This window comes from Bombina bombina, chromosome 3, assembly GCF_027579735.1.
Source record: "Bombina bombina isolate aBomBom1 chromosome 3, aBomBom1.pri, whole genome shotgun sequence".
Lineage (NCBI taxonomy): Eukaryota > Metazoa > Chordata > Amphibia > Anura > Bombinatoridae > Bombina > Bombina bombina.
In genome coordinates, this window is record NC_069501.1 from 1,013,409,630 (window position 1) to 1,013,437,388 (window position 27,759).

General features: G+C 38.8%; 1 protein-coding gene across 1 annotated transcript in view; it reads right to left on the reverse strand.

Annotated features, from left to right (window-relative positions):
* ARHGAP9 (Rho GTPase activating protein 9) overlaps positions 1–27,759 on the reverse strand; it is a 343,366-nt gene that overhangs the window by 271,553 nt on the left and 44,054 nt on the right. The window contains exons 2-3 of the mRNA XM_053708184.1: positions 23,467–23,777; positions 10,082–10,323 (exon numbers count right to left, since the gene is read on the reverse strand). Coding sequence (XP_053564159.1) covers positions 10,082–10,323; positions 23,467–23,767 — 543 coding nt within the window. The 5' untranslated portion in view covers positions 23,768–23,777. The remainder of the gene's footprint in view (positions 1–10,081; positions 10,324–23,466; positions 23,778–27,759) is intronic.

The window sequence follows — 27,759 nt, forward strand, 5'->3', positions numbered from 1 at the left end:
TCGCCACTACCTACTTACACTTATTAACCCCTAATCTGCCGACCGCACACCGCCGCAACCTACATTATCCCTATGTACCCCTAATCTGCTGCCCCTAACACCGCCGACCCCTACATAATATTTATTAACCCCTAATCTGCCCCCCCCCCAACGTCGCCGCTACCTTACCTACAATTATTAACCCCTAATCTGCCGACCGGACCTCACTGCTACTCTAATAAATGTATTAACCCCTAAAGCTAAGTCTAACCCTAACACTAACACCCCCCTAAGTTAAATATAATTTTAATCTAATGAAATAAAATAAATCTTATTAAATAAATTATTCCTATTTAAAGCTAAATACTTACCTGTAAAATAAACCCTAATATAGCTACAATATAAATTATAATTATATTGTAGCTATTTTAGGATTAATATTTATTTTACAGGCAACTTTGTATTTATTTTAACCAGGTACAATAGCTATTAAATAGTTAATAACTATTTAATAGCTACCTAGTTAAAATAATTACAAAATTACCTGTAAAATAAATCCTAACCTAAGTTACAATTAAACCTAACACTACACTATCAATAAATAAATTAAATACAAATACCTACAAATAAATACACTAACTAAAGTACAAAAAATAAAAAAAGAACTAAGTTACAAAAAAATAAAAAAAGAACTAAGTTACAAAAAATAAAAAAATAATTTACAAACATTATAAAAATATTACAAAAATTTTAAGCTAATTACACCTACTCTAAGCCCCCTAATAAAATAACAAAGCCCCCCAAAATAAAAAAAAAATGCCCTACCCTATTCTAAAATAAAATTTGAAAAGCTCTTTTACCTTACCAGCCCTTAAAAGGGCTTTTTGCGGGGCATGCCCCAAAGAATTCTGCTCTTTTGCCTGTAAAAAAAAACATACAATACCCCCCCCCCAACATTACAACCCACCACCCACATACCCCTAATCTAACCTAAACCCCCCTTAAATAAACCTAACACTAAGCCCCTGAAGATCTCCCTACCTTGTCTTCACCACGCCGGGTATCACCGATCCGTCCAGAAGAGGGTCCGAAGTCTTCCTCCTATCCGGGCGATGTCTTCATCCAAGCAGGGGCTGAAGAGGGCCATCATCCGGCTGAAGTCTTCATTCAAGTGGGGGCTGAAGAGCTCCATCATCCGGCTGAAGTCTTCTATCAAGCGGCATCTTCAATCTTCTTTCTTCCGGCTCCATCTTCATCCCGCCGACGCGGAACATCCATCCTGGCTGACGACTTCCCGACGAATGACGGTTCCTTTAAGGGACGTCATCCAAGATGGCGTCCCTCGAATTCCGATTGGCTGATAGGATTCTATCAGCCAATCGGAATTAAGGTAGGAAAATTCTGATTGGCTGATGGAATCAGCCAATCAGATTCAAGTTCAATCCGATTGGCTGATCCAATCAGCCAATCAGATTGAGCTTGCATTCTATTGGCTGTTCCGATCAGCCAATAGAATGCGAGCTCAATCCGATTGGCTGATCCAATCAGCCAATCGGATTGAACTTGAATCTGATTGGCTGATTCAATCAGCCAATCAGAATTTTCCTACCTTAATTCCGATTGGCTGATAGAATCCTATCAGCCAATCGGAATTCAAGGGACGCCATCTTGGATGACGTCCCTTAAAGGAACCGTCATTCGTCGGGAAGTCGTCGGCCAGGATGGATGTTCCACGTCGGCGGGATGAAGATGGAGCCGGAAGAAAGAAGATTGAAGATGCCACTTGATAGAAGACTTCAGCCGGATGATGGACCTCTTCAGCCCCCGCTTGGATGAAGACATCGCCCGGATAGGAGGAAGACTTCGGACCCTCTTCTGGACGGATCGGTGATACCCGGCGTGGTGAAGACAAGGTAGGATGATCTTCAGGGGCTTAGTGTTAGGTTTATTTAAGGGGGGTTTGGGTTAGATTAGGGGTATGTGGGTGGTGGGTTGTAATGTTGGGGGGGTATTGTATGTTTTTTTTTACAGGCAAAAGAGCAGAATTCTTTGGGGCATGCCCCGCAAAAAGCCCTTTTAAGGGCTGGTAAGGTAAAAGAGCTTTTCAATTTTTATTTTAGAATAGGGTAGGGATTTTTTTTATTTTGGGGGGCTTTGTTATTTTATTAGGGGGCTTAGAGTAGGTGTAATTAGCTTAAAATTGTTGTAATATTTTTGTAATGTTTGTAAATTATTTTTTTATTTTTTGTAACTTAGTTCTTTTTTTATTTTTTGTAACTTAGTTCTTTTTTTATTTTTTGTACTTTAGTTAGTGTATTTATTTGTATTTATTTGTAGGTATTTGTATTTAATTTATTTATTGATAGTGTAGTGTTAGGTTTAATTGTAGGTAGTTTATTTAATTAATTTATTGATAGTGTAGTGTTAGGTTTAATTGTAACTTAGGTTAGGATTTATTTTACTGGTAATTTTGTAATTATTTTAACTAGGTAGCTATTAAATAGTTATTAACTATTTAATAGCTATTGTACCTGGTTAAAATAAATACAAAGTTGCCTGTAAAATAAATATTAAACATAAAATAGCTACAATATAATTATAATTTATATTGTAGCTATATTAGGGTTTATTTTACAGGTAAGTATTTAGCTTTAAATAGGAATAATTTATTTAATAAGATTTATTTTATTTCGTTAGATTAAAATTATATTTAATTTAGGGGGGTGTTAGTCTTAGGGTTAGACTTAGCTTTAGGGGTTAATACATTTATTAGAGTAGCGGTGAGGTCCGGTCGGCAGATTAGGGGTTAATAATTGTAGGTAAGGTAGCGGCTACGTTGGGGGGCAGATTAGGGGTTAATAATATTATGTAAGGGTTGGCGGTGTTAGGGGCAGCAGATTAGGGGTACATAGGGATAATGGTTGCGGCGGTGTGCGGTCGGCAGATTAGGGGTTAATAAGTGTAAGTAGGTAGCGGCAACGTTGGGGGGAGCAGATTAGGGGTTAATAAATATAATATAGGGGTCGGCGATGTTAGGGGCAGCAGATTAGGGGTATATAGGGATAATGTAGGTGGCGGCGGTGTGCGGTTGGCAGATTAGGGGTTAAAAAAAATTAATAGAGTGGCGGCGATGTGGGGGGACCTCGGTTTAGGGGTACATAGGTTGTTTATGGGTGTTAGTGTACTTTAGAGCACAGTAGTTAAGAGCTTTATGAACCGGCGTTAGCCCAGAAAGCTCTTAACTCCTGGCTTTTCTCTGCGGCTGGAGTCTAAAGCTCACTTCAGCCAAGACTCTAAATACCGGCGTTAGAAATATCCCATTGAAAAGTTTGGCTACGCAATTGACGTAGGGAGATCTGCGGTATGGAAAAGTCACGGCTGGAAAGTGAGCATTAGACCCTTACCTACAAGACTCTAAATACCAGCGGTAGACCAAATCCAGCGTTAGGACCCCCTAACGCTGGTTTTGACGGCTAACGCAGAACTCTAAATCTAGGCGTAGATAAATAACAAACTTGCCCCCAAGATAGTTATATACACATACAAGAGAAAACACCGATATTACAAGGAAAAAAAAAAACCTCTGGGTATAATTCCTACAATAAAGGAATTAACCACTAAAGTCTCACACATAAAAAAGTCCCTGACACGGCCTAAATAAAATCCTTGCCAAAGGATTAAAGTGTCCCAATAAAGTTGCAGTTTATTCTGTTATTTTCTTAAGTGCCCATCTCCATACCTAGAAGACAAAAAGGCACTTACCTGCAATCTAGCTGTCAGGCAGGACGACACCTTACAAGGTGTGAGAGGACACATACTCCTCACAGAGACCTGTAGAAAGAGAAATAACAGAGTAAACCTACTTTGGCTTTCTATACTAGGGCAGCAACATGTTAGGAAAACAAAGTAAGACCCACCTTAACAAATCCTGGATGGAATGAGAAGAGGCGCCAATAGGGTAATAACGTAAGCACAAGAGACAATAGCAACAAGCAACGATGAGTATACTCACAAACGGAGCGGCACTGATTTGCGCCAAACACAGCAGACCGGGACCTGTTCGTCGCCCGGCAGACCAGCAATCGATCAAAACTCCAAGCGGTCACGTGGGACCCTTCGACCAATCAGGTATGAGGACACGTCCACACCTTGTTCCTCACGACTGCTCCACCAATCCAATGACGATCTGGATACACACCTTCCTCCCTTAGAATCACAGTGGGATACCTGTATTCTATGAATACTTGGTGAGAAAAACAGGGCGGGTGGTATTATGGTCCGATAACCACAGGACGCAAAAGCTTAATTCCGGTAACACAGAATATGGACTCCAAAGGGGTAAAAGTTAAAAGGTTTATTAAAATTGTAAAAGAAACCAGCAACGCGTTTCTCAGCTACACAGAGCCGTTTCATCAGGCTGACTCGTAATATGCGTTCCTGGCCATTATGCTGAAATGTCATTTTTAACGCCCGCTGGTATTACAAGTATGGCAGGTACAGGTGTACCGCTCACTTTTCTTCCGCGACTTTTGGCTACCGCAAATCCCCTTACGTCGATTGCGTATCCTATCTTTTTAATGGGATTTGCCTAACGCCGGTATTACGAGTCTTGGAAGAAGTGAACGGTACAGCCTCTACCTCCAAGACTCCTACCGCATAAAAAAGTCAGTAGTTAAGAGTTTTATGGGCTAACGCCGGAACATAAAGCTCTTAACTACAGTGCTACAAAGTACACTAACACCCATAAACTACTTATTAACCCCTAAACCGAGGCCCCCCCACATCGCAAACCCTATAATAAAATTATTTAACCCCTAATCTGCCGACCGGACACCGCCGCCACCTACATTATAGCTATGAACCACTAATCTGCTGTCCCTAACATCGCCGACACCTATATTATATTTATTAACCCCTAATCTGCCCCCCCAACGTCGCCCCCACCTACCTACACTTATTAACCCCTAATCTGCCGACCAGAAATCGCCGCCACTATATGGGCCAGAAGAGGACATCCGGAGTGGCAGAAGTCTTCATCCGATCAGGGCAGAAGAGGTCCTCCATCCAGCAGAAGTCTTCATCCAAGCGGCATCTTCTATCTTCATCCATCCGGCGTGGAGCGGGTCCATCTTCAAGACATTCGACGTGGAGCATCCTCTTCTTCCCGATGACTAACGACGAATGAAGGCTCCTTTAAATGACGTCATACAAGATGGTGTCCCTCGAATTCTGATTGGATGATAGGACTCTATCAGCCAATCAGAATTAAGGTAGGAAAAATCCGATTGGCTGATGTAATCAGCCAATCGGATTGAACTTCAATTTGATTGGCTGATTAAATCAACCAATCTCATTTTTCCTACCTTAATTTCTGTTGGCTGATAGAATCCTATCAGCCAATCGGAATTCGAGGGACGCCACCTTGGATGATGTCATTTAAAGCAACCTTCATTCGTCGTTAGTCGTCGGGAAGAAGAGGATGCTCTGCGTCGGATGTCTTGAAGATGGACCCGCTCCGTGCCGGATGGATGAAGACTTTTGCTGGATGGAGGACCTCTTCTGCCCCGATCGGATGAAGACTTCTGTGGCTCCGGATGTCTTCTTCTGGCCCATCCGTGCCCGGCTGGGTGAACACGGCTCAAGGTAGGGTGATCTTCAATGGGGAAGTGTTAGGTTAAGTGGGGATCGGGTGGGTTTTAGAATAGGGGTGTGTGGGTGATGGGCTGTAATGTTGGGGGGGTCTTGTATTTTATTTTACAGGTAAAAGAGCTGATTACTTTGGGGCAATGCCCCGCAAAAAGCCCTTTTAAGGGCTGGTAAAAGAGCTGATTACTTTTGTAATTTAGTATAGGGTAGGGAATTTTATTATTTTGGGGGGCTTTTTTATTTTATTAGGGGGCTTAGATTAGGTGTAATTAGATTAAAATTCTTGTAATTTTTTTTATTTTTTGTAATTTAGTGTTTTGGTTTTTTTGTAATATAGTTTAGTATATTTAATTCTATTTTAGTTTAGATCATTGTAGTTAATTTATTTAATTAATTTATTGATAGTGTAGTGTTAGGTGTATTTGTAATTTAGGTTAGGATTTATTTTACAGGTAATTTTGTAATTATTTTAACTAAGTAGCTATTAAATAGTTATTAATTATTTAATAGCTATTGTACCTAGTTAAAATAAATACAAAGTTGCCTGTAAAATAAATATAAATCCTAAAATAGCTACAATGTAACTATTAGTTATATTGTAGCTATCTTATGGTTTATTTTATAGGTATTTATTTTTAAATAGGAATAATTTATTTAATTATAGTAAATTTATTTAGATTTATTTAAATTATATTTAAGTTAGGGGGCTGTTAGGGTTAGACTTAGGTTTAGGGGTTAATAACTTTATTATAGTAGCAGCGATGTTGGGGGCGGCAGATTAGGGTTTAATAATTGTAGGTAGGGGGCAGCGATGTTAGGGAGGGCAGATTACGGGTTAATAAAATTTATTATAGTGTTTGCGAGGCGGGAGTGCGGCGGTTTAGGGGTTAATACATTTATTATAGTGGCGGCGATGTCCGGTCAGCAGATTAGGGGTTAATAAGTGTAGGTAGGTGGCGGCGACGTTGGGGGCGGAAGATTAGGGGTTAATAAATATAATATAGGTGGCGGCGATGTTGGGGGCAGCAGATTAGGGGTTCATAGCTATAATGTAGGTGGTGGCGGTGTCCGGTGAACTTCAATCCAATTGGCTGATTAAATCAACCAATAGGATTTTTCCTACCTTAATTCAGATTGGCTGATAGAATCCTATCAGCCAATCGGAATTCGAGGGACGCCATCTTGGATGACGTCATTTAAAGGAACCTTCATTCGTCGGGAAGAAGAGGATGCTCCGCGTCGGATGTCTTGAAGATGGACCCGCTCCGCGCCGGATGGATGAAGATAGAACATGCCGCTTGGATGCAGACTTCTGCTGGATGGAGGACCTCTTCTACCCCGATCGGATGAAGATTTCTGCCGCTCCAGATGTCCTCTTCTGGCCCATCGGTGCCCGGCTGGGTGAACACGGCTCAAGGCAGGGTGATCTTCAATGGGGTAGTGTTAGGTTTTTTTAAGGGGGGATCGGGTGGGTTTTAGAGTAGGGGTGTGTGGGCGGTGGGTTGTAATGTTGGGGGGTCTTGTATTTTATTTTACAGGTAAAAGAGCTGATTACTTTGGGGCAATGCCCCGCAAAAAGCCCTTTTAAGGGCTGGTAAAAGAGCTGATTACTTTTGTAATTTAGTATAGGGTAGGGAATTTTATTATTTTGGGGGGCTTTTTTATTTTATTAGGGGGCTTAGATTAGGTGTAATTAGATTAAAATTCTTGTAATATTTTTTTATTTTTTGTAATTTAGTGTTTTGGTTTTTTTGTAATATAGTTTAGTTTATTTAATTCTATTTTAGTTTAGATCATTGTAGTTAATTTATTTAATTAATTTATTGATAGTGTAGTGTTAGGTGTATTTGTAACTTAGGTTAGGATTTATTTTACAAATAATTTTGTAATTATTTTAACTAGGTAGCTATTAAATAGTTATTAACTATTTAATAGCTATTGTACCTAGTTAAAATAAATACAAAGTTGCCTGTAAAATAAATATAAATCCTAAAATAGCTACAATGTAACTATTAGTTATATTGTAGCTATCTTATGGTTTATTTTATAGGTAAGTATTTATTTTTAAATAGGAATAATTTATTTAATTATAGTAAATTTATTTAGATTTATTTAAATTATATTTAAGTTAGGGAGGTGTTAGGGTTAGACTTAGGTTTAGGGGTTAATAACTTTATTATAGTAGCGGCGACGTTGGAGGCGGCAGATTAGGGGTTAATAATTGTAGGTAGGTGGCGGCGATGTTAGGGAGGGCAGATTAGGGGTTAATAAAATTTATTATAGTGTTTGTAAGGCGGGAGTGCGGCGGTTTAGGGGTTAATACATTTATTATAGTGGCGGCGATGTCCGGTTGGCAGATTAGGGGTTAATAAGTGTAGGTAGGCGGCGGCTACGTTGGGGGCGGAAGATTAGGGGTTAATAAATATAATATAGGTGTCGGCGATGTTGGGGGCAGCAGATTAAGGGTTCATAGGGATAATGTAGGTGGCGGCGGTGTCCGGAGCGGCAGATTAGGAGTTAATAGTATAATGCAGGTACCAGCGATAGCGGGGGCGGCAGATTAGGGGTTAATAAGTGTAAGATTAGGGGTGTTTAGACTCGGGGTTCATGTTAGGGTGTTAGGTGTAGACTTAGAAAGTGTTTCCCCATAGGAAACAATGGGGCTGCGCTAGGAGCTGAACGCTGCTTTTTTGCAGGTGACAGGTTTTTTTTCAGCCATCTCAGCCCCATTGTATCCTATGGGGAAATCGTGCACGAGCACGTTTTTCCAGCTTACCGCTACCGTAAGCAACGCTGGTATTGAGGGTAGATGTGGAGCTAAATTTTGCTCAACGCTCACTTTTCTGAGGCTAACACAGCCATTGAGAAAACTCATAATACCAGCGTTGTTTAAAGTAAGTGCTGGAAAAAAGGAGCGTTAGCTCCGCAGGTTTTTACCGACAAAACTCGTAATCTAGCCGAGTGTTATTTTGAGTGTAACTGTACTGATAAATGTATTTTGATATTTTTTGGGGCAACTTTCTTGTCCATATCTCTAAAGTCGCGCTAACCCAACGCACATTCAATTCCATTGCACTCAAGCGAAAGTGTTTACTTTCAACTCATATTACACTTGCTACTTCCAATGAGCGCAAAGAGCCGCGAAATACCACTTATCGCATGGCTATCACAGTTAGCACGCCGCTGATAATGTAGCCCTTAGTCATTGAAATCCATGTGAAAAGTTGCTATATTAACCAATTTAAAATAAATGTGTTAAATGTATATCATCCATCAGAAAGAGCAGCATTTAAACACAGTTAAATTGTATTCGCCTGAAAAATTGTGAAGTAAAAGCTGTTTAAATGTAACTTTAAATTTGCCTTGAAACTAATGCAGCATCAGATCTATACATTCTGCTAACACTCATTGGCTGATACATACTTCCTGCTAATACTCATTGGCTGATAGATACTTCCTGCTAATACTCATTGGCAGTCGGGTACAAATGCCCATTATAGGTCAGGAATCACACAACTGTTACTGATGTATTATGTTTAAAGGACCAGTACATTTTTCTAAATGTAGTTTTTTTTTTTATTGCTATCTTAAAAAATATGCATGAATATTGAGCTAAACTGTTTTTTTCAATAATTTATTTAAAAAAAACTCCTATTTTACCGTTTTTGTTTCACGGTCTTTCCATGTAAACTCCGCCCCTTCAAAAATCCCCTTCACGCTCATTTAAAATCCAACCTATGAAACATGTTTGTTTTGAATATCTAATTAGGCTGTGCTCATTCCCGAGCGCATGCGCAATTGAATTCACAGTGGCACCAAAAAAGCAAATATAATAAATAGAAGCAGTCTCTGGCAAGGAGCAAATTGCCAAACTGATGGGACTGCAGAGCAGCAAAACCGCTTTGAGTAAAACAAGTCAAATAACAGATCTGATTCCGATCTTCAATTACGGTACAAGTGTGCAACTGCGCATGCGCAAAACCGCTTCGAGTAAGTGACGTGTAATCACAGTTCTTCACTTACAGTACAAGTGCGCAACTGCGCATGCGCAAATGTGAGTCGCGCGTAGCCGCAGTCCTATCCCGATAGTGTGAACCGATAGGACTGCTTCCAAAGCAAAAAAGGGGTTTGGAAAAAAAAAAAATTAAAGCCAAATTAAAAAAAAGTATACACATAAAATAATAACATGCATTTAAAAAAAAAAAGTTTTTAACACAATTAAATAAAAAAGATAAGCAAATTTAAAAGTTTACTGGTCCTTTAAGTTACATTTAAATAGCCTTTCCTTAACAAAAAATGTGGCAGTGCTTTTATATGCATGATAGAATCTTTTTGAAAACTGTGGCCCTTTTTTTGCCAGTAGTGTTTTCCATAGGTATAGAGGAAATCCTAATCTACAACAAACCAGTGGTTTAAGTGTGTGCTTATGTTATTGGCTAGATGAATCGCATCTTACCTTTTCTGACACACACTTATGAAATACTGGCATTTCCTTTTCATATTTTGGAAACTGTCCGTGCCAGGATGAGCTCAGAGAGAAGCTGGCAGATTTCCTGTACTGGCGGGCTACGGTCTTCATTTCAGGTTCCTTTTGTGGAGAGGCATCGAAGTATAAGTTATGGCAGGACTGATTGGTTATTGGTGGAACAGGGCTTGCAGCTAACAGATTTTCCTGAGATCTGAAGTACATTTTGATGCCTGTGAAATAAAAAGAGATCAGATTTTCCTGGGATCTGAAGTACATTTTGATGCCTGTGAAATAAAAAGAGATCAGAAAGCACAAAATGTATCTGTATAGTCATACTAACATAGCTTGTTCCTAAAATGCAACAAAAGAAATTGTTACATTGGGGCAGATTTATCATTTGTCTGGCAGACATGATCCGCTGTAGCGATCATGTCCGCCAGACATTGATAACTCCCGACAGCATACGCTGACGGCATTTATCATTGCACAAGCAGTTCTGGTGAACAGCTTGTGCAACGCCGCCCCTGCAGATTCACGGCCAATCGGCCGCTAGCAGGGGGTATCAATCAACCCGATCGTATGAGATTGGCGGATTGATGTCCGCAGCCTTTAGAGGCAGCGGACGAGTTAAGGAGCAGTGGTCTTAAGACCACTGCTTATTAACTCCTGTTTCCGGCGAGCCTAAAGGCTCACACAGAAACAGGGGTATTTGGCCCCATTCGGACCATGATAAATCGGCCCCTTAGAATGCTTCTCCATCCGAAGTGCAAAACAAAATGTATGATCCTCACGTTACAAAAAAGGAACCAACAGTAATACTTAAAATATTTCATATCATATTTTTTTTCTTGTTTCATAGATTATAGTGTTTTATAAATTGGTACTTTTTAGAGGAAAAAAATAGAAGAATTTGGGGTAAATGTAAAATATTTAGAGAAGTGTAAGAAAATATTTACTTATATCTCAAATTAAAGAGAGAAACTATTTCAACTAAAGAAAGCCAGAACAGGGTTTTGTAGCCTGCCCCATATAAGTCTATAAGAAGAGGGATTTAGCCCAGCCACACTATCTGACCTCCAGATGTTAGCGTGCCTGATGCTTTTGTTCAAGTGATAACTTTTTCAAATTGTAATATGAGCTCAAGTATAAGAGCTCTCAATAGCGCTAATATTTTTGCGCTCCACTTCTACTCTAGGCCTTAATATATCATTTCACCTATGCAAGTATGTTAGAGAATAATAACTAAGGGCTAGATATTATGAGTGTTTTTTCGCTCGTATTACAATTTGAAATTAAACTTGATCGCTTAAATGCAATTTAAGTTAGAGCTCAGAGCTCTGGTTAACTGTTTCGCAAAACAAAAAAATTTCACAAAACACATAAAAAATATATTACAAAGTACATTTACAATCATAATAACACTATCTAATAAATAATTAAATAAAGAATAGCACAAAAAGGCTATAAGGGCTCAAACATATGAGGTCTCAGATTTTAGAAAAAAGCTCAAAGAGCTTTATCATTGAGATACATACATATACATGTATAAAGATGGACAGGTGTATATATATATATATATATATATATATATATATACTGTATGTGTATGTATATATATATATATATATATATATATATAGGGCTTGAAATTTCCAGTGGTCTAGTGGTTCCGGACAACTTAGAAATTGCAGTGGACGACTTAGAAATTGTACGTTTTCCTATCTGGGCTAGTAGCTTTTAACCCCTCATTAGTAAACCAAAGTGATATTTTGCCACTTTATATATACATAGTTATAAGTATATATTTGTGCAAAAAAACATCAGCTATATATAGAAATGTGTATTTATGAATAAATAGAACATATTCTTCTATGTTAACATTGGAATGTGAAATATTCATGTTTTACTGTCGGGTTAGCACACTTGAGAATTGTGAGGGTTTGCGTGTGAGTAGGGTGTTTTTCCCCCACTTTTTATACTCCATTGACTTCTATGGGGGAATACATTATTGCGAGAGGGATATTCTAAGTTTGGCTTTTTATGTGCATCGTGTTAGTGCACAAACGAAAACAGTCTACTTTCTACTCATAATATGAACACAAGCTGACATGCGCAAAAATTTTACTTCTAGCGCAGTTAACGCTCAAGCGGGAGCATTAAATAGCGATAAATTTGTAAACTGGCTAAACTGGAAACAAAAGCAAACTTCAAGATAACCAAAATTAATTTGCATTGTTGTACAGTTAACTCAAATTTTATCAAACTGAAAAACTTAAGTACTAGTTGTTCTTAGAACGCTGCTAAACTGTAATTCATTAAAGAGTTTTTGTAATAAAGTTTATGCAAATGTATTGTAGGTGTGCTCGCTGATTGAGTTTTAAAAACAGCTGTGTCTGTCAGTGGTACATAAGTGCTCAACCTTCTGAGATATATTTGTTAAATTCATAGATAGATCTTCTGATGTGTAGAATTTTAATATTGATCATATGCTGGATATAAAGAATTCTTCTTTATTATAGCATAAGATTATTCCAAGGAAGTAGGAGTTGGAAATATAACTGCTCCTATGGATTAGCTTTAAACAAAAAAAATAGAAAAAGTTTCTAAAAAAATAAATTAGCAACAATCAGCTTGATTTACTGGGATATACTGTTTTATAATAATGCATAGCTGTATCTTTCAAAAAGCCAGAGATATTAAGATTATTGACAAAACACATTTCCCACTCAGTACTAAATATATAGGCAATGACTGGCATAGGATAAAGCTTGAGAGCTCCTCATTATTGTTATTGAGCTATGTATCTCAGCATATTTAACCGTGTTGTGTAGCATTTATTCTCAAAAACTCACCTGTCTACCATCTTCACACAAGAGGATCTACTGGAATCACATATCCAAACACTCAGAGTGCTTAAGTATATATAAAAGTGTAAACCAATAAAAAAAAACAAAAGTGTGAAAATAAATGTGATAGCGGATGTCAAAAAAGACAACAAATATAATAAAGTTTTCAATAAGAGATCCAAAGATCTATAATATATTCAAAATATACAAAATATAATGGATATGTCCTGTAAGTGATGTGATCAAATCCGATGGTCTTGAAAAAATCCTCAAAGTGAAAAAAAGAAAAAACAATATATAGTGTAACTCTGTGATGTACCCAATGGAAAAGAGAATGTGTTTAGAGGGTATCCTACTCACATGAGATGGAGATAGTAAGCTCATTGACTGTGCACACCTGCTTTTATACTGGCAGGCAAACAGTCTCCCAAGGGCTTCAAGAAGAACAATTTATTAAAATATACATATAAAATACAATAAAACATCCAATACACCAACATACATATGCTGGATTAGAGTCCTTTCTAGGAACAGTCAATATTAACTGTGAGTGATTTACCCCTGTGGATGGATGCGGATACAGGGCAGCGTTCACACCACTCTCGATCTCCGCTTCCAGTACCTGCAGGGTCTACACTCCTTTTCTGATGTAGTTGGGTATAAATGGATGAGTCCCTGGAGGGAGATAAAATCCAACGTACATTTCACCGTTAACCAACGGCTTTTTCAAGGAAGATAGTGCGCAGATGAAACAAGAGGAAATTTAAACCCGTGCAGTCACAGGACATGGAAGTGATGATCAATGTAGACTCCATGATTGTTATGGGCAATGCTGTTGTGGTTCCCAATGGAATAAACTAAGGAGTCTCTGACTAACACTTTTGTTAAGGGCATTAACCTCATATTAGACAGTATACAAAACATATATATCAATGAAACAGACATGATTTCAAAAACCAATTTGTCACGAGTAATTATGATTCAGTGTCAGTGTAAATTTGATGGCATATACAAAATACACTTAATATAAAATACACACGATATAAAAACATAATTTAATATACTAAAAGGATTTTTCATAGAAAATGATGTATCTCAAAATCTTTGTTGAGTCCATTGGGGATTAGGGAATTCATATTATAAATCCATTTAATTTCCATACATCCAAAAATATTCTGGGTATCTCTTCTTCTCCAATGGGCATCAACCTGCCTGATGCCTAGAAATTCTAATTCTGATACCTTTTTGTTGTGTTTTTTTTTTTTTAAATGGGCAGATAGAGAGTGTTTTAAAAAAACTTTTTCGATATTATATATGTGTTTACTCAGTCTGGTTTTTGAAAGTCTAGAAGTGCGACCTATATATATTAGGTCACATAAACATGTTTAATATTGTATTTCTTTTTTCTGTCACTAGAATAAAATGTATCTACTAATCTATCGCTTTTTTCCATCTGTCTGCAAGCCTAATATCTTCTAAATCCCATTTTAGAAGGCAATAGCAGATTTTTAGTATTGTCTTTTTCTCCAACATAGGTGTGTCCGGTCCACGGCGTCATCCTTACTTGTGGGATATTCTCTTCCCCAACAGGAAATGGCAAAGAGCCCAGCAAAGCTGGTCACATGATCCCTCCTAGGCTCCGCCTACCCCAGTCATTCTCTTTGCCGTTGTACAGGCAACATCTCCACGGAGATGGCTTAGAGTTTTTTTTAGTGTTTAACTGTAGTTTTTCATTATTCAATCAAGAGTTTGTTATTTTCAAATAGTGCTGGTACGTACTATTTACTCAGAAACAGAAAAGAGATGAAGAATTCTGTTTGTATGAGGAAAATGATTTTAGCAACCGTAACTAAAATCCATGGCTGTTCCACACAGGACTGTTGAGAGCAATTAACTTCAGTTGGGGGAACAGTTTGCAGTCCTTTGCTGCTTGAGGTATGACACATTCTAACAAGACGATGTAATGCTGGAAGCTGTCATTTTCCCTATGGGATCCGGTAAGCCATGTTTATTACGATTGTAAATAAGGGCTTCACAAGGGCTTATTTAGACTGTAGACTTTTTGTGGGCTAAATCGATTGATATTAACACTTATTTAGCCTTGAGGAATCATTTATTCTGGGTATTTTGATATAATAATATCGGCAGGCACTGTTTTAGACACCTTATTCTTTAGGGGCTTTCCCAAAGCATAGGCAGAGTCTCATTTTCGCGCCGGTGTTGCGCACTTGTTTTTGAGAGGCATGGCATGCAGTCGCATGTGAGAGGAGCTCTGATACTTATAAAAGACTTCTGAAGGCGTCATTTGGTATCGTATTCCCCTTTGGGTTTGGTTGGGTCTCAGCAAAGCAGATACCAGGGACTGTAAAGGGGTTAAAGCTTAAAACGGCTCCGGTTCCGTTATTTTAAGGGTTAAAGCTTCCAAAATTGGTGTGCAATATTTTCAAGGCTTTAAGACACTGTGGTGAAAGTTTGGTGAATTTTGAACAATTCCTTCATGTTTTTTCGCAATTGCAGTAATAAAGTGTGTTCAGTTTAAAATTTAAAGTGACAGTAACGGTTTTATTTTAAAACGTTTTTTGTACTTTCTTATCAAGTTTATGCCTGTTTAACATGTCTGAACTACCAGATAGACTGTGTTCTGAATGTGGGGAAGCCAGAATTCCTATTCATTTAAATAAATGTGATTTATGTGATAATGACAATGATGCCCAAGATGATTCCTCAAGTGAGGGGAGTAAGCATGGTACTGCATCATTCCCTCCTTCGTCTACACGAGTCTTGCCCACTCAGGAGGCCCCTAGTACATCTAGCGCGCCAATACTCCTTACTATGCAACAATTAACGGCTGTAATGGATAATTCTGTCAAAAACATTTTAGCCAAAATGAACCCTTGTCAGCGTAAGCGTGGATGCTCTGTTTTAGTTACTGAAGAGCATGACGACGCTGATATTAATATCTCTGAAGGGCCCCTAACCCAATCTGAGGGGGCCAGGGAGGTTTTGTCTGAGGGAGAAATTACTGATTTAGGGAACATTTCTCAGCAGGCTGAATCTGATGTGATTACATTTAAATTTAAATTGGAACATCTCCGCATTTTGCTTAAGGAGGTATTATCCACTCTGGATGATTGTGAAAATTTGGTCATCCCAGAGAAACTATGTAAAATGGACAAGTTCCTAGAGGTGCCGGGGCTCCCAGAAGCTTTTCCTATACCCAAGCGGGTGGCGGACATTGTTAATAAAGAATGGGAAAGGCCCGGTATTCCTTTCGTCCCTCCCCCCATATTTAAAAAATTGTTTCCTATGGTCGACCCCAGAAAGGACTTATGGCAGTCAGTCCCCAAGGTCGAGGGAGCGGTCTCTACTTTAAACAAACGCACCACTATTCCCATAGAGGATAGTTGTGCTTTCAAAGATCCTATGGATAAAAAATTAGAAGGTTTGCTTAAAAAGATGTTTGTTCAGCAGGGTTACCTTCTACAACCCATTTCATGCATTGTCCCTGTCACTACAGCCGCATATTTCTGGTTTGATGAACTGATTAAGGTGCTCGATAGTGACTCTCCTCCTTATGAGGAGATTATGGACAGAATCAATGCTCTCAAATTGGCTAATTCTTTCACTCTAGACGCCTCTTTGCAATTGGCTAAGTTAGCGGCTAAGAATTCTGGGTTTGCTATTGTGGCGCGCAGAGCGCTTTGGTTGAAATCTTGGTCGGCTGATGCGTCTTCCAAGAACAAGCTACTAAACATTCCTTTCAAGGGGAAAACGCTGTTTGGTCCTGACTTGAAAGAGATTATCTCTGATATCACTGGGGGTAAGGGCCACGCCCTTCCTCAGGATCGGCCTTTCAAGGCAAAAAATAGACCTAATTTTCGTCCCTTTCGTAAAAACGGACCAGCCCAAGGTGCTACGTCCTCTAAGCAAGAGGGTAATACTTCTCAGGCCAAGCCAGCTTGGAGACCAATGCAAGGCTGGAACAAGGGAAAGCAGGCCAAGAAACCTGCCACTGCTACCAAGACAGCATGAAATATTGTCCCCCGGTCCGGGACCGGATCTGGTGGGGGGCAGACTCTCTCTCTTCGCTCAGGCTTGGGCAAGAGATGTTCTGGATCCTTGGGCACTAGAAATAGTCTCCCAGGGTTATCTTCTGGAATTCAAGGGACTTCCCCCAAGGGGGAGGTTCCACAGATCTCAGTTGTCTTCAGACCACATAAAAAGACAGGCGTTCTTACATTGTGTAGAAGACCTGTTAAAAATGGGAGTGATTCATCCTGTTCCATTAAGAGAACAAGGGATGGGGTTCTACTCCAATCTGTTCATAGTTCCCAAAAAAGAGGGAACGTTCAGACCAATCCTAGATCTCAAGATCTTAAACAAATTTCTCAAGGTCCCATCGTTCAAGATGGAAACCATTCGAACTATTCTTCCTTCCATCCAGGAAGGTCAATTCATGACCACGGTGGATTTAAAGGATGCGTATCTACATATTCCTATCCACAAGGAACATCATCGGTTCCTAAGGTTTGCATTCCTGGACAAACATTACCAGTTCGTGGCGCTTCCTTTCGGATTAGCCACTGCTCCAAGGATTTTCACAAAGGTACTAGGGTCCCTTCTAGCGGTGCTAAGACCAAGGGGCATTGCAGTAGTACCCTACCTGGACGACATTCTGATTCAAGCGTCGTCCCTCCCTCGAGCAAAGGCTCACACGGACATCGTCCTGGCCTTTCTCAGATCTCACGGCTGGAAAGTGAACGTGGAAAAGAGTTCTCTATCCCCGTCAACAAGGGTTCCCTTCTTGGGAACAATTATAGATTCCTCAGAAATGAGGATTTTTCTAACAGAGGCCAGAATAACAAAGCTTCTGGACTCTTGTCGGATACTTCATTCCGTTCCTCTTCCTTCCGTAGCTCAGTGCATGGAAGTGATCGGGTTGATGGTAGCGGCAATGGACATAGTTCCTTTTGCGCGCATTCATCTAAGACCATTACAACTGTGCATGCTCAGTCAGTGGAATGGGGACTATACAGACTTGTCTCCAAAGATACAAGTAAATCAGAGGACCAGAGACTCACTCCGTTGGTGGCTGTCCCTGGACAACCTGTCACAAGGGATGACATTCCGCAGACCAGAGTGGGTCATTGTCACGACCGACGCCAGTCTGACGGGCTGGGGCGCGGTCTGGGGATCCCTGAAAGCTCAGGGTCTTTGGTCTCGGGAAGAATCTCTTCTACCGATAAATATTCTGGAACTGAGAGCGATATTCAATGCTCTCAAGGCTTGGCCTCAGCTAGCGAGGACCAAGTTCATACGGTTTCAATCAGACAACATGACGACTGTTGCGTACATCAACCATCAGGGGGGAACAAGGAGTTCCCTAGCGATGGAGGAAGTGACCAAGATTGTTCTATGGGCGGAGTCTCACTCCTGCCACCTGTCTGCTATCCACATCCCGGGAGTGGAAAATTGGGAAGCGGATTTTCTGAGTCGTCAGACATTGCATCCGGGGGAGTGGGAACTCCATCCGGAAATCTTTGCCCTAGTCACTCAGCTGTGGGGCATTCCAGACATGGATCTAATGGCCTCTCGTCAGAACTTCAAAGTTCCCTGTTACGGGTCCAGATCCAGGGATCCCAAGGCGGCTCTAGTGGATGCACTAGTAGCACCTTGGACCTTCAAACTAGCTTATGTGTTTCCGCCGTTTCCTCTCATTCCCAGGCTGGTAGCCAGGATCAATCAGGAGAGGGCGTCGGTGATCTTGATAGCTCCTGCGTGGCCACGCAGGACTTGGTATGCAGATCTGATGAATATGTCATCGGCTCCACCTTGGAAGCTACCTTTGAGACGAGACCTTCTTGTTCAGGGTCCGTTCGAACATCCGAATCTGGTTTCACTCCAGCTGACTGCCTGGAGATTGAACGCTTGATTTTATCGAAGCGAGGTTTCTCAGATTCTGTTATCGATACTCTTGTTCAGGCCAGAAAGCCTGTAACTAGAAAGATTTACCACAAAATTTGGAAAAAATATATCTGTTGGTGTGAATCTAAAGGATTCCCTTGGGACAAGGTTAAGATTCCTAGGATTCTATCCTTCCTTCAAGAAGGATTGGAAAAAGGATTATCGGCAAGTTCCCTGAAGGGACAGATTTCTGCCTTGTCGGTGTTACTTCACAAAAAGCTGGCAGCTGTGCCAGATGTTCAAGCCTTTGTTCAGGCTTTGGTTAGAATTAAGCCTGTTTACAAACCTTTGACTCCTCCTTGGAGTCTCAATTTAGTTCTTTCAGTTCTTCAGGGGGTTCCGTTTGAACCCTTACATTCCGTTGATATTAAGTTATTATCTTGGAAAGTTTTGTTTTTAGTTGCAATTTCTTCTGCTAGAAGAGTTTCAGAATTATCTGCTCTGCAGTGTTCCCCTCCTTATCTGGTGTTCCATGCAGATAAGGTGGTTTTACGTACTAAACCTGGTTTTCTTCCGAAAGTGGTTTCTAACAAAAACATTAACCAGGAGATTATCGTGCCTTCTCTGTGTCCGAAACCAGTTTCAAAGAAGGAACGTTTGTTGCACAATTTGGATGTTGTTCGCGCTCTAAAATTCTATTTAGATGCTACTAAGGATTTTAGACAAACATCTTCCTTGTTTGTTGTTTATTCAGGTAAAAGGAGAGGTCAAAAAGCAACTTCTACCTCTCTCTCTTTTTGGATTAAAAGCATCATCAGATTGGCTTACGAGACTGCCGGACGGCAGCCTCCCGAAAGAATCACAGCTCATTCCACTAGGGCTGTGGCTTCCACATGGGCCTTCAAGAACGAGGCTTCTGTTGATCAGATATGTAGGGCAGCGACTTGGTCTTCACTGCACACTTTTACCAAATTTTACAAGTTTGATACTTTTGCTTCTTCTGAGGCTATTTTTGGGAGAAAGGTTTTGCAAGCCGTGGTGCCTTCCATTTAGGTGACCTGATTTGCTCCCTCCCTTCATCCGTGTCCTAAAGCTTTGGTATTGGTTCCCACAAGTAAGGATGACGCCGTGGACCGGACACACCTATGTTGGAGAAAACAGAATTTATGTTTACCTGATAAATTTCTTTCTCCAACGGTGTGTCCGGTCCACGGCCCGCCCTGGTTTTTTTAATCAGGTCTGATAATTTATTTTCTTTAACTACAGTCACCACGGTACCATATGGTTTCTCCTATGCTAATATTCCTCCTTAACGTCGGTCGAATGACTGGGGTAGGCGGAGCCTAGGAGGGATCATGTGACCAGCTTTGCTGGGCTCTTTGCCATTTCCTGTTGGGGAAGAGAATATCCCACAAGTAAGGATGACGCCGTGGACCGGACACACCGTTGGAGAAAGAAATTTATCAGGTAAACATAAATTCTGTTTTTTTACAATTTTGTTCGTTAATTTGACTTTGAGGTTAGGTACCTTTTTAAAAATTAAATTTGGGTGTTCTCCCAGAATCTCTACCAAAATTGGGTCCCACATTAATATACCTCAATGTTTATTAATAATATCTCTCAACTGTGTGCTTTGTGTACTATGTTGAAAAAGTAGGTTATTATTCATTTTGGAATTCTCATATTGCTTTTTTTGATTTATGTTTATATACGATAAGTTATTTTCTATCTTTGTTGGCAATCTCATCTATAGATTTCTCTAAGTCTTCTCTTGGATAATATTTTTCTAAAAAAACGTTTTAATATATCCGACTGTTTTCTATATTCATTAATTTCTTTGCAATGTCTCCTAATGCTGAGAAATTGCCCCTTTGGTATATTTTTTAGCCAAAATGACTTGGTGACAAATATGGGTGTCTATATAATTGTTAACGTCTATCGTTTTGAAAAAAATCCTACTTTTAAGTGTATGGTCTTCATTATATATTTCCAGATCTAGAAATTCTATCCTCTCCTGACAATATTTTCAAGTTAAATTAACTTTATATGCATTGTCCTTGAGATAAACAATTAATTCTAATAATTGTAGTTCATTTCCAGACCAAATTATAAATAGGTCATCTATGTAACGGCGATAGTTTACCAGGTATTGCGCCCAGTTAGACTGGAAGATAAATTTATCCTCCCAGTTCGCCATATAAAAATTGGCGTAACTGGGCACAAACCTGGTGCCTATCGCCGTACCACAAGTTTGTAAAAAATATTCTCCATTGAACCACAAGTAATTAGTTTATAAAATAAGTTTAATTTCTTCCAAAATGAAGTTCAATTGAATTGGATTTAGATCAAAATCTTTCTGAAGAATTTCTTAAACTGTAGTTATTCCTAGAGATTTGTTTATGATGGTGTACAGAGAAGATATGTCGCTGGTAACCAGACACCACAAATCTTTCCATTCTAGACTTTCTAATATATTCAATAAACTAATAGTATCTTTAAAATATGCCATAGTTTGGCTAACATATGGTTGTAATAATTGATCTAAATACAGAAACAAATTACTTGTTAGGGAATCTACACCTGAGACAATTGGGCGTCCCGGTGGATTAATGGGATCTTTATGGATTTCGGTAATACATAGACATGTGTGTTTCGTTTCAGGCCGAATTTAGTTTTCCGACAAATTTTGGCCAATTCAGGGATTCGAATGCATCCGAATTTCCGAATTGGAAAATCCCGAAAAATTCCAAAAATGAATAAATCATTTTCCGAATTTTTGTATACATTATTCATATTCGGAATTTTTCATTGTTCTTATCTAAACCGCAGTTCCCTGACATCGCCAACACTAAGTAAATCACTAAATAAAGCTATTAACCCCTAAACCACAGTTCCCTGACATCGCTGACACTAACTAAACCTATTAACCCCAAAACTGCATTTCCCAAACATCACTGACACAAGCTAAACCTATTAACCCCTAAATCACAGTTCCCAAACATCGCCAAAACTAACTAAACCTATTAAACCCTAAACTGCAGTTCCCCGACATCGCCGACCACAAACTAAACCTATTAACCCCTAAACCGCAGCTCCCAAACATTGCTGACACAAACTAAACCTATTAACCCCTAAACCGCAGTTCCCAAACATCGCTGACACTAACTAAACCTATTAACCCCTAAACCGCAGTTTCCAAACATCCCTTACACTAACTAAACCTATTAACCCCTAAACCGCAGTTGCCAAACATCGCCGACACTAACTAAACGTATTAACCCCTAAACCGCCATACACCCACATCACCAACTCTAACTAAACCTATTAACCCCTAAACCGCCAGCCGCCACATCGCAGCAACCTAAATTAAAATATATTAACCCCTAAACCTAACACTCCCTAACTTTAACGTAATTAAAATAGACCTAAATTAAAGTTACAATTATTAACTAACTACCTATTTAATACAAACTTACCTATGAAATGAAAATAAAACCTAAGCTAGCTGCAATATAACAATTTACTAACTACCTAGTTAAAATAAATAGAAACTTACCTGTGAAATAAAACCTAATAAAACCTAACATTACAAAAATAAAAAACCTAACATTACAAAAATAAAAAACCTAACATTACAAAAAATATTAAAACTCCAATTACAAAAAATAATAAACACTAAAATTACAAAAAATAAAAAAAACTACCATTACAAAAAATAACAAACAAAATTATCTGAAGTAATAAAAATTATTGCTATTCTAATACCCTGTTTAAAAAAAAAACACCCCAAAATAAAAATGTCAATCATCTTGATCGTATCTGACCGGAATGATTTCTGTTCGCCATCTCAGAGGTGGCGGGCGAGTTAAGGAGCAGCGGTCTTAAGACTGCTGCTTCTTAACTTACATTTCCGGCAAGCCAGAAGGCTCACACGGAATAAGCCTAAGGGGTTAAATAGTGCAGCTTTCATCAACAGCTGCAAGACCACACTTGAGTGAGGCATGTAATAAAAGATCGTCTTGCCACTTTTGCAAGATCCACGCTACTACAGGGCTAAAAGCCATTAAGGACACACAACTTACAGGTATCATTAAGGGGTAAAATCTACTTTTGCATTGCAAGCTCATGGAAGCTTGTCCACCAGTACAGCTGTCTAAGTTTTATTTAGCAGGCACTGCAACATGTATTTCATCCTAACATCAGTTTACACTTAAACAGCTTTTACTTAACCTTTTTTCATACAAAAAAATATTTTAACATATTTAATTGCTATATTAACAAACTAATGTTTGCCTTCCATGTACCTTAAAGATGCTTACTTTGGGCCTGTTGATCTTAAGATCTTCACTCTGGTGAGATTATCTCATCAGTATCGCTAGGTCCCTCAATTAATTTTATAACGGCAAATTTTAGCTTGTGAGCTGCTGATCTCACTATGCAGAGTTCTTGGTGTGAAGGTAGAAAACCTGTATTACAATATAATACTAAAAAATAAAAATAAAAGATTTTGCGTAATTTCTCTCCATGCTGGCGAGTTTTTGATCATCCTCTTTGAGAAAAGTGATACAGTATATTACAAACTGCTTTACTATGAACAAACAGCAAATGCTATTTTATTCTTACCTTTCTCATCTTTGTCTCTTTGCCTGTGTGCACCACACTTGCCAGAGATTAGTTCTGTGATATATGACGTAGGTGCATGGAAAGGTTTGGTGTACTCGCTGTCCCCTATCTTCTTGACCTGCCACCAATCTTTGTCAAACTTACTTAGAAGGAAGAGGATATCCCCTTCATTCAAAAAGATGGTGCTTCCACCCGGAGCCTTGAAACTGTAGCTACTTTGAACTCGAAGGATCACAGGTTTGTTAGGCTGGTGAAATCTTTTCCAAATGCGACCATCTTGTTTCCAAATTCCTGAGAACATTTCAAGCAGCCTAAGAAAGGGCAAGAAACATGAATGTTTTCTAAAAATGGACAATTGTGTAATTTGTGGAGAAAAATAAAATATATTCCAAGATGAGTTAAATTAAATGCAGAACATCAGATGGCTTGTATTAACTTCATACCATTTCTGTGGGTTTCTTGTTAAATTTACTCCCAGATAAGACAGACAATTCTTAACTTCCACAAATTGAAAATCCCTACAGCCTCCTCATCTCTACTTTTTAATTTACCCAAAGAATGTTAGATTTCTCCAGATTAATTCTATGGAGCATATTTATCAAGGTCTGGCGGATCTGATCCGACACTGCGGATCAGGTCCACCAGACCTCGCTGAATACGGCAAGCAATACGCTCGCTGTATTCAGCATTGCACCAGCAGCTCACAAGAGCTGCTGGTGCAATCCCGCCCCCTGCAGACTCACGGCCAATGGGCCGCCAGCAGGGGGTGTCAATCAACCCGATTGTACTCGATCGCGTTGTATTGTGGCGATGTGTGTCCGCCTGCTCAGAGCAGGCGGACAGGTTATGGAGCAGTGGTCTTTGTAACCCAGAAACAGGGGCCATCAAGCTCCATACGGAGCTTGTTAAATAGAGCCCATTATCTCGAAATCTCTCCAAAATCCTATATCACTTTTAAAATAATTGAAAAATTTATCGTAGGATTTTGGATATATAAAAGCTAATAATCTACAAATAAAAATAATTTAAATTTCTTTGGTTGTCTATTAAATAACTTTCTAAATTTTCATTTGAGGGGTTCTAACATAAGATTAAAAAGAAGAGGTAAAAGAGGTCATCCTTGTCTGGTACCTCTTTAAAGTTCAAATCTAGATGATTGTAGCCCAGACTACTAAATAAATATTTTGTATAAAATGAAAAATTAAATTGGTTTAAAGCTTTAAACAAACGTGACCACTCTACTCTATCAAAGGCTTTTTCAGCATCTAGTGTAATAAGCAAGGCCTCTGATAGGGGCTGACATACCTTGTCTTTTATGATCATCCCAGTGGTTCACTATAATATGGAGAATATGCCTCTTGTTTCTAGTAGCTGAACATGCATGGATAAAGCCCACTTAATCTTGATGTATGACATATGTAAGTATTCTCTTAAGCCTATTTGCCAGTACCTTCATAAGAATTTTATAATCCGAATTAAGGAACTATATTGGTCCATAGGATCCTCTTAATAAATGGTCTTTTCTAGGTTAGGGTATCAATATGATATTTGCTTGGGAAAAGTGGCTAGGTTTTACGGAATAAGCATTATATAATTTTTACTATTTGATATTTTGTAATCTTATAACATTCTATGGGGAAAACATCTGGACCTGCAGCTTTTTGATTAGCGTAGGAATTTATAGTCTTTATTAAGTAATCTAATAAATAGGTTAAAGCTGGATTTAGTAAAATAAAAAAATCTTCCTATTTCATTATCTGGTAGAATTAATTTACATAACTCCAAAGAAATTACACAGATTATTTCGCTCCCATCCAAACACATGCTGGAGATGCGGTCATGTAGATAGTAATGATGCACATATGTGGTGGTGGTGTAATGACATTCAAAACTTCTGGCGACAAGTAATTAAAGAAATAGAATCCATCCTGGAGATTGTTCTCCCTCTAGACCCTTTGATATGGCTCCTGAATAAACCCCCAAGCATTAAACATAAACCTTATTTACGGTTGTTCACGATAATGACAAATGGAGCGAAAATACTAATAGCCAAAAATTGGAAAAGTAATAAAGGCCCCTCATTAGGTATGTGGGTTGGTAAAGTTACAGACCTTTTAGATCTCGAAGAATATTATTACCTCAAGAATGCCAAAATGGATACATATGCAGAGATATCCCAAATCTGGGAAACCTACAAACACTCAAAGTAAAACCTATAAACATATCTCAGACTGGTTGCGGGTGGGACAGGACCCGCCCACCACTTTCTTTTCCTTTTACCTTTTCACTGGAAACCCTTAACCCTTTTTTTCTTTTTTCCCCCTTTCCTCTCTAAACTAATTTGATAAATTCATATGTCCAGAATTCCTAAATTGTACATGTAAATGTAAGAAAATACAAGACAACTATTGAACATGTTTAATGGAGGAGCTGCGTCTCCCATTCATTGTATGTTACTTTATTACTTTCAATAAAGTTGTTTGGAAAAAAAAAAAAAAAAAAAAAAAAAAAAAAATTAATTTACATAACATATTTAAAACCTTTTTATGGAAAGAGAAAAAACCTTCGGCTAGATTATGAGTTTTGCGGTAAGGTGAAAAAGCAGCGCTAACAGGTCCTAACGCTGCTTTTCTACACCCGCTGGTATTACGAGTCTTGCAGGTTTAGGGGCACCGCACACTTTTTTGGCCTTACCGCAAACAAACTTACGCAAATTGCGTATAGTCTTTTTTCAATGGGACTTGCATAGCGCCGGTATTACGAGTTTGTCCTGGGAGTCCAAAAAGTGAGAGGTACACCCTCTACCTTCAAGATTCCTAACGCATTTTAAAGTCAGTAGTTATGAGTTTTACACTACAAAGCTGTAGCATAAAACTCATAACTAAAGTGCTAAAAAGTACACTAAAACCCATAAACTACCTATTAACCCCTAAACCGAGGCCTTAACCCCTAAATCGAGGCCCTCCCGCATCGCAAACACTAAAATAAAAATATTAACCCCTAATCTGCCGCTCCGGATATCGCCGCCATTATAATAAACATATTAACCCCAAAAAACACTGCACTCCCGCCTCGCAAACACTAGTTAAATATTATTAACCCTTAATCTGCCACCCCTAACATCACCGCCACCTAGATTATATTTATTAACCCCTAATCTGCCACTCCGGACATCGCCGCCACCTACATTATACCTATTAACCCCTAATCTGCTACCCCCAACATTGCCGCCACCTACATTATACTTATTAACCCCTAATCTGCCGCCCCCAACGTTGCCGCCACTATTCTAAATTTATTAACCCTTTAAACCTAAGTCTAGCCCTAATCATAACACCCTCTAACTTAAATATAATTAAAATAAATCTAAATAAAATTCCTATCATTACCTAAATTATTCCTATTTAAAACTAAATACTTACCTATAAAATAAACCCCAAGCTAGATACAATATAACTAATAGTTATATTGTAGCTATCTTAGGGTTTATTTTTATTTTACAGGCAAGTTTGTATTTATTTTAACTAGGTAGAATAGTTACTAAATAGTTATTAACTATTTACTAGCTACCTAGTTAAAATAAATACAAATTTACCTGTAAAATAAAACCTAACCTAAGTTACACTAACACCTAACACTACACTACAATTAAATAACTTACCTAAATTAAATACAATTAAATAAATTAAATACAATTAGCTAAATTACAAACAAAAAAACACTAAAATTACAGAAAATAAAAAAAATTATAAGATCTTTAAACTAATTACACCTAATCTAAGAGCCCTATCAAAATAAAAAAGCCCCCCAAAATAAAAAAAAACTCTAGCCTAAACTAAACTATCAATAGCCCTTAAAAGGGCATTTTGCGGGGTATTGCCCCAAAGAAATCAGCTCTTTTACCTGAAAAAGAAATACAAACAACCCCCCCAACAGTAAAACCCACCACCCACACAACCAACCCCCCCAAATAAAAGCCTAACTAAAAAAACCTAAGCTCCCCATTGCCCTGAAAAGGGCATTTGGATAGGCATTGCCCTTAAAAGGGAATTTAGCTCTATTGCTGCCCAAAGCCTTAACCTACAAATAACCCCCCCCCCCCAATACACCCTTAAAAATCCTAACACTAACCCCCAAAGATTCACTTACCGGGAGAAGTCTTCATCCAAGCGGCAAGATGTCCTCAGCAAAGTCGGCAGAAGTGGTCCTCCAGACGGGCAGAAGTCTTCAACCAGACGGCATCTTCTATCTTCATCCTTCCAACGCGGAGCGGCTCCATCTTCAAGACATCCA